The 8,533-nt window shown below is 36.8% G+C and overlaps 1 protein-coding gene across 2 annotated transcripts in view; it reads right to left on the reverse strand.

Moving 5' to 3' along the window:
* LOC136039619 (putative ATPase N2B) overlaps positions 1–8,533 on the reverse strand; it is a 43,597-nt gene that overhangs the window by 24,857 nt on the left and 10,207 nt on the right. For both annotated transcript variants that reach the window (XM_065723513.1, XM_065723516.1), the window contains exon 3: positions 3,767–4,008. In XM_065723513.1, coding sequence (XP_065579585.1) covers positions 3,767–4,008 — 242 coding nt within the window. The remainder of the gene's footprint in view (positions 1–3,766; positions 4,009–8,533) is intronic.

Here is an 8,533-nt window from a genome sequence, read left to right on the forward strand (position 1 = left end):
CGACTACGCTGAATAAAATGGCTATCTCAGAATTTTGATCCGTTGACTTTGGGAAAATAATTAGCGTGGGAGGGGGCCTAGGTGCCCTCCAATTTTTTTGGTCACTTAAAAGGGCACTAGAACTTTTCATTTCCGTTAGAACGAGCCCTCTCGCAACATTCTAGGACCACTGAGTCGATACGATCATCCCTGGAAAAAAAAACAAACAAACAAAAAAACAAACAAATAAACACGCATCCGTGATCTGCCCTCTGGCAAAAAATAGAAAATTCCACATTTATGTAGATAGGAGCTTGAACCTTCTACAATAGGGTTCTCTAATACGCTGAATCTGATGGTGTGATTTTCGTTAAGATTCTATGACTTTTAGGGGGTGTTTCACCCTATTTTCTAAAATAAGGCAAATTTTCTCAGGGTCGTAACTTTTGATGGGTAAGACTAAACTTGTAGAAACTTATATATTTGAAATCAGCATTAAAATGTGATTCTTTTGATGTAGCTATTGGTATCGAAATTCCGTTTTTTAGAGTTTTGATTACTATTGAGCCGGGTCGCTCCTTACTACAGTTCGTTACCACGAACTGTATGACAACTACTTGTTTATTAGCGTTTTGAAAGGCACGCCCACTTAGAGCCTCAGGCAGGTTGACCAAGAATTTATTATTGACACAGGACAGTTAATTTGCGTGGATTGATATGCGATATGACATGCTTTTCACATCCCATTTTAGTTTTATATCCTGCCCAGTATTACTCTACCACAAACTAGCCCCCCTCCCCTAGAAAAAATCTATCGTATCTTCTTGAAATTTTCCAATCGTCTCCTTCCTCGCCTGTATTTTAAAAAATAGTTCTGTTTTTCCATGAAACCAGACCTCCTCCAAAATGATGAAAACCTTTTGGCCATTCAAATTACTACTTTAGTACTTATAGATGTGTATTTTTTTTGTGGGCATAAACCGGTTCAGGCACTGAAAATTTGCCAAGACTTGCAGTGTTTTGCCAAGTATTGGAACCTGCATAATCTCTTGGTTATTGATTGGTTGTCACTGAGGAATTTGTCGTTGTCATTACTGAATTCAAACCTCCTGTCTGAAACGTTTTTGAGTCTTTGCCTGAGCTAAGGACAGCAAATAGGTGTTGTCCGTTTTCCTACATTCATCATTCTGGGAGCCATACTAGCGTAGATCACGTCTGTTGTTCTCCGAATTTATCTGCCTCGAAGTTCGTAATTTTGACAAAATATTCAAATTTGCCCTAAATTACGTCCTCAATAAGAACGACTGCTGATACTCAAGGGGCCGTTGAAATAGAATAACAAACTTTTTGAGTACACTAAAAAGCTTCAGTATAACCAGCGAGGTGTTGAGGAGTGGACAGCCTCCCTCACATAAAAAATAATTTCTATTAGCATTAAGTTTTAATTCTGCTCCTTACTTTCAGATGAAAAAACTTGTTTTTTTTTATTTATCCTATAGGATTTTTCGAACTTTTCCTTTTTTTCGAACTTTTGGAGCTCGGGCCTGGGGGTTGAGCGATCATAGCAGGTTAAGATGAAGGTTAAAGAAGTGGATTTTTTTTTATTTGAAATAAGCAGTTTTGTTCATCTTAGTTTTGAGTTTGACTGTATTTTATAGAAATTAGATGGGAAAAAAAAACAAACAGGTCATTTAGGCACTTCAGATAGGAAAACCTTATCATGTACGACTAGTGGAAGATACCCAATTTTCCACGAGTGAAATTTTTGGGGCGGGGGAATTTTCCAATGGGGAGAAATTTCCCGAGGAGATTGCACCAAGTACCATTCATCCCACGTCATCTCACTCAAGGGATATTGAAATTCAAAGCTAAATGTCAATATAGGAAACACTACATTAAACACCGTCTAAGATGCTAGTATGAGGGCGAGAAGAAACAAAGGTAAGAAACCATTATGAGCGACCTATTACTATAAAATTTGAATACAAGACTTAGCTGTTATCTTTTTTTTAATTATCTTGCATTTGTATATATGACTAAACCGTGCCCTTTTCTTGCATTTATCAAACAAGTCGTATTGACGTTCCAGTGTAATTAATATATAGCAATATAAATTAGATCAAGTTAGTCAATTTATTTGAGTACAAACGACTACAGAGAGCATAAAATTTATGTTCCACTAATTTTCGTATATAATGAAAGCAACAAAGCACACACAAAAAATGAGCCTTTCCATTATCCTGTTGCCGTAAAAAGGATTCAGACTTATTTTAGCAACTAAAACAGTAAGTTAACGCAATAATGACACATGCACCAAGGCAGTATTTTGTGATGCTCACAAGGATGTACGACAGTATTTTTTAAGGGTTTTCTAAGTACTAAATTCTTTTAAAGCCTTGGTTTTCTTTTCATTCCAATTTTCATTCTACCCTACCATGAATTTTAAAACACATATTTCGTTGTTGAGACTAAAATTATCAAGAAATATAGGTATGCTCCACCGACTAAATTTTCTATTCTCATATAAGATTCTAAGAATCCTATATTTTTGCCTAATTGATGCACACCTACAATATTGCTCAGCTATATTTTTGCTGACTTTTAAATCACATATTAAACCACTACAAACCCTGCAAAACAAAGCTATTCGAATTCTAGATGAGTTTTTACAACACCCGAGGAGTACAGATATCCACTCTGAAACACGTACTTCTTACCTGTTTCTAGACATAATGACTCTTACACAGAAATTTCATCTGCTATTATCTAGTTGGTTTTTTAAGATTCAGCATGTACATAATTTCTTTTTTGACCAGAAACTACTGTCCAAACACCAAAATTCACTGATAACTAGATGTGTTAACCCGTATAAACTACCTCTAGTGAAAAATGAAAGATCCCGTTTCAATCTCCGGTATATGATCGCATCAATAGCCAATAAATATTCATTAAATAAATTTGTTGAGTTACCAAAAGGATCTTTCAAGAGACGATTAAAAAGTTATATAATGGAATCTGCTTGCAAGAACTGTTGGTAAAAATTTTTATTTTTTATTTTATTTTGGCCTCACTCCACCTGAAATACCCTCATTAAAGATACTGTTTTAGTGGTTCATTTTTTGTTTATTCTGTATCAATGAGGATTGTTAATTTTTGTTTATATGTTTTGCCCAGTAGTCGAGCTTGTCTCTCCATTTGGGCAAGTCGAAGATTTTGATGAATATGAATTTTTGAATAAATGAATCTGAATCTACATTCTCATACGTTCTCATGCTCAGTTTCCTTTGTAATTGTTTCCAATTCATCTTCTTTTAAAACTTTCTGTAGTTTTATCCTTCATAATTAAATTTTTTCTCATACTTCTTACACTCTTTTCCTAATGACACACAAGGGAGTATTTCAGCCAAACAATCCACGATTTATTAGTTTCTCTACTTTATTCTGTTGGATATATACAAAAGAGACACAACTTCTAATATTTAAAAATGTTGAAAAATATATTTTTAATCTAAACCATCTGATCAAGATAACTAGAATACAAGAGTAAATAAAACACATAATATCTTCTTGTACTCATCTTTTTGTTTTTGACCATATTATTCAAAAATATAACAACTCACGCAGAAAGCACTTGGTAAGTCTGAAGCGCGGCAAACGATAATTATAGAAGAATACTTGCAAAGCTATACTCCCGGCAATTCGATTTTTTCCAAATAATACCATTTTATAGGCTAATAGTCAATCTGAAATAATACAGGCTAATACTCAATATAACTAAACTACTTACACAAAAAATACTTTATGGTTTCCTGGAGATCCTTTCTGTCTATAATCTACTCCAGAATCTAAGCAAATAACATCACAGTGCTTCTTCAGCATTGGAATAAACGGCAAAAAATTTGAACGCTGCAGTCCATTTTTGTAGAGATCATCTGGTGGCCGATTGCTAGTAGCTACAATAACGGCTCCATTTTCAAACAGCATTGCAAACAATCTTTTAAGAATCATTGCATCTCCTATGTCTGTAACCTAAAATTTCAAAGTTCACTTTAGTCACAATTTTAACAGCCTGATCAAACAGTTCGTCATAACAAACTGCAAGTAAGGAGTGACGTAGCTCAATAGCAACTGAAACTCTAAGAAAAAGAGTCTTGATAACAATCGATACATCAAAAGAATCGAATTTTGATGCCTAATCAAAATATATAAAATTCATCAAGTTTAATGCTACCCATCAAAAGTAACAGGCTGGAGAAAATTTACCTATTTTTTAAAAGGGGGGAACACCCCCAGAATACCAAGTGATCTTAATGAAAATTACACCATCAGATTCAACATATCAGAGAGCCTTACTATAGAGGTTTCAAGCTCCTGTAATAAAAATGTTTGCTTTTTTTGCCAGAACTATGATCACGGATGCATGTTTAGTTGTTCGTTTGTTTTTCCCAGGGGTGATCGCATCGAACCAGTGATCCCAGAAGATTGGAAGAGGACTCATTTGATCGGAAACAAAAGTTCTAGTGTCCTTTTAAAGCGACCAAAATATTCGAGGGCTGCTAGCTCTCCCCCTTTTTCCCAGAGTCGCCTGATCAAAATTTTGAGATAGCCATTTTGTTCGGCATAGTCACAAGATCTAATAACTATGTCTTTGAGGATGATTTTACCCCCCACAGCCCCCAGAGAAAGGGCTGTATGTTATGAACTTTTCCAATTGCTTACACCAAGTATTGGCTATTGGAAAGTATAAAGATATTTTCCGGGAGGGGGGATTTTTCCGACGGGAAGGGGGGCTTACGCCGGAGAATCTTTCCACGGAGAAATTTTCTTGGGGGAAGGAAACCCACCATGGAGGGGATCTGGATTTTCTGGCATTAAAATTAAGGAGCAACACTAAAACTTAAAAGGCACCGTGGAAAATATGGGGTAGCAAAGTAGCAATGCTACTTGGCAGTTTTCAAATTTTTTAGCAGATTTTGTCTGAAAATATCACTTTTATATATAAAAATTTTTTGCTCAAAGAAAAGCTATCAAAACACAAGTTGCGCTGCTAAGATGTTTGCAGCTTTTGGAAGTCTGTCACATTCGGCTACTGGCAGGCAGCAGCTTTGGAACTTCTTCCGTACCTGAATCCCCCCTCCCTAACATTCAATTATATAACCCAAATTAAATATTTCCCATGAGCTTTTCTGGTTCTTGATTTTGTCACAGTTGATTCAGTTTACAGGTACACGGTTTTAAACAAGAGAGATGCTAACAACTTAAAGTAAATATGGATATAAAAAAAATTAAAATGGTTTTTTAATTGGGTGATGAAATTTGAACCAACTACAAATTGTTTTTTAGAGGTATTGATGAATCAATGCCTCTGGATTGTATAACTTCAACAAATGGAACCATAATCAAATAATGAGTTTATAACGGTACTTGTTAATTAACGAAACACGCTCAAGAACAATGCTTAAGCTAGATCCCACAAAACCGGCTTCATAGCATACGAAGACAAGTGATAGGTGATAAAATGCATTAGATTTATAAAATTTGGGCTACATATTTACATATTAGGAAGGGGGCATGCAAAAAGTGGGGTAGCAGAGTAGTAATGCTACTTGGCAGTTTTCATGGCCTAGTAAAATTACCTATGCTGATCTAAAGTAAACACCAAAGCTGATCCAAGGTATTGGTTCCCACCGAATACCTCGTTTTGTTTCTCTCACAGGCCATCGAATTGCAATCTATTACAATTACAACTTGACTAACCACTTCTTTTTTGCTTTTTTTGCAAGACTTGCATCCAGCTTCAAAGTGCCTGGCTCATTGCGGGTACTGCAAGGTATCTGGTTAGTATGACACAGTCAAAGACTATATTCCCAAAAGAACACCCTAGCCAGCCTTTCAGATTAAAAGGAGAACAATCAGTTGCTAGTGTTTTCACCAAATTTCCGGTCACTTATTCTGGCAGCATACTTAGTTCATCTCTACCACCCAGTTCAGCAGTTGAGTGCTCATTGTCTGTGATTGACTTACTTCCTGATTAATAAAGTGAATCTATTGAAAAGCCAGACAATCGTGTTAACCCAACAGTCAATAGGGCTTTAACTGGCTCAGAGCCTACCAATATGAACCCTATATTATCTCTAATCATCCTACACCCTCCACACCAGACAATCCCCAGAAAGGACCTTGAACCAATGGCATCAATTATGCAGTGACCCTAGAGTCAGACCAGCTATCATTAGTTATAAGTTTGATGAAAACTCTTCTGCAAAAGCTTTAGAACGAAGGAACATCATCATCAAGCTCTGTATTAGAAAATATCAAACCTAGTAGTATTAGCTATTCCAAAGCTTTAGTGATATTAAGACATGCCAAAACGACAACAAGAGTTCAAACTCTTTTAGACGAGCAGTTTAAGTTTCTAATTTTTGACAAAGATAGTGAGCTTTGGACCCAGTGTGAGCCTTCACCAATTCAATCACTTACAATTTGTCACTTTGAACTACCTTTACCGACTCAAATCAGCCTAGGGAGTTTCGGAATATCAAGACGGCATCCAGAACCGTCAGCTCATAAGCAAAGTTTTCTAGATGACTCAAAAAGTTTAAAGCCAAAAAGTTTAAAAATTTTTAAGGCCAAAATGTTTAAAGGAGATCAGTTTACTTATATAAACCATAGAACAGGATTGATCTGTGGTCTGAATGCTTATCGACAGCTTAAAGTATGTCATGGTTTCCAGCTCCAATGCGAAGGCGATATAACTCTGGATAGTTTGAAAGGCCTTCTTATAGGTTAAATAAACCACAGTCGTATGTTTATCGCAAGTCTTACTCCCATTTTTGCCAAACGTATTGACACCCAACTGCGAAGATGCCTCAGTACAAGTCTACCTGCTACGATAAGACCACCACCATTTGCTATTACTGCCGACAAGATGACGCCTAATAGGCGAACCTATCAGATTGTTGGTATTATTTCTTTTCTTTCTGAACGTCTCGATTCTTTCGTTGTGGACTTACTAGTCGTTAGTGAGCACACAGGATTAGAAATCGCACACGCTCTGCTCAACGCTTTGAAGTATCACTCGCTGACAATAAAAGATATCAAGCAGCCACTTGTAGGTGGTGCAAAGGATGGAATACATTTTACGCTTCATGTGACCACTCATCTTTTGATGCTTATTGGTCTCCGTGATTCTGCTTGGAATAAATTTAACTGGGACCCATGGCATCCCGTTGAATTGGCTGATGGAGAGTCCCAAAAATCGTCACAGTGGCTCTCAAGTCTTTGTGATCTCATATCCACCAGTAACAAAAAGATAAGTTATGGAAAAAGTATTGAAGCAATGATCGCCAAGACACAAAGCGTCAGTTACAAGAAGCCATCGTTCTTTTCCACCACCAGGCCTGCTACATACTCAGCACAAGTTTTCAAAACTTTCAGGAGCAACTACCTCCAGATGTTTTCCTTACTCAGTGACAATCAAGATGACGATTTGAATAAGATCTCACATGCCAATTTCGTACCTAGTTTAGAAGGGATTATTCATATTTACGAAATTATATCTAGCCTTTCCCTTTCACTCCAAAATATGAAGCTCTTACCATGAAAAATTACGAATATACGAATAAATACATTGATGACCTTGCCAAAATGAACTGTCATGAAAATGACTGTCAGTATATTGTCCAGTTGATTCTCAGCTGCTTCCATGCTTCTCGAGAGTTGCGTCTTCCTTATTGACAAATTTTTTATACCATGGAGCTCCCGTTGTTTTATATCAGAAACCCTAATGTCGCGAGGGACGTGTTTGGTGATTGACAACAATGTGGTTTCTGAGTTGGGAGATTCTGCAGGAATGGCTTCCTGCCATTCCCAGAAACTTTGCAGCTTCTTAGAGAAACAATTGATTAATCTCAATTCACATTTTTTTGTCGCCACAAATAGGTACAACCCAGTTGACGAATAGACTGCCATTATGGAAAATATATTTGATGCCAGCTCGATTGAATTGACAATCGGAAAATCTAATCAACTTGGACACTAGGTTGATCTTGCAAATTCAGAGGGTTTCAAAAACTTGCCCTGAAGTATAATTCTCGATTAGTACAAAACATGGTTAGATCGTGTTTCTAGAGTAACTGCAGAACCTAAGCATTCCTCTCCTAGTGTGCTGCAAAAGCTTTACTTGTTTGTTGAACATCCAGCACTTTATAATGGCATTCCCGAATGTCTTTACCTTTTATAGTGCTGTATAGCCTATGCAAGACGTCAAGCGAATCTGTTGTCGGAGTACGGGCAGTTGTGCCACTCTTTGCAGCGAATTAGTTATCCAGTGGCAAGACCCCCTTATTAATGAAACATGTAAGCCATTCATCGAAGTGGCCTTGAATGTTTGATTCATGGAAGCTACTTTGATTCATAGAAGAAGTGGCATTTTTTCCGCACAAGCGATCTAGCGGAAAAACTAAAATTTAATCGCATTAGTGAAGTAGTAGACCGGATTGGCTCCGAAAAGCCCCGTGTTCCAATTGCTTTTGAATACCATTATGTCCTATAG

This window comes from Artemia franciscana, chromosome 2 (genome assembly GCF_032884065.1).
Source record: "Artemia franciscana chromosome 2, ASM3288406v1, whole genome shotgun sequence".
Classification (NCBI taxonomy): Eukaryota; Metazoa; Arthropoda; class Branchiopoda; order Anostraca; family Artemiidae; genus Artemia; species Artemia franciscana.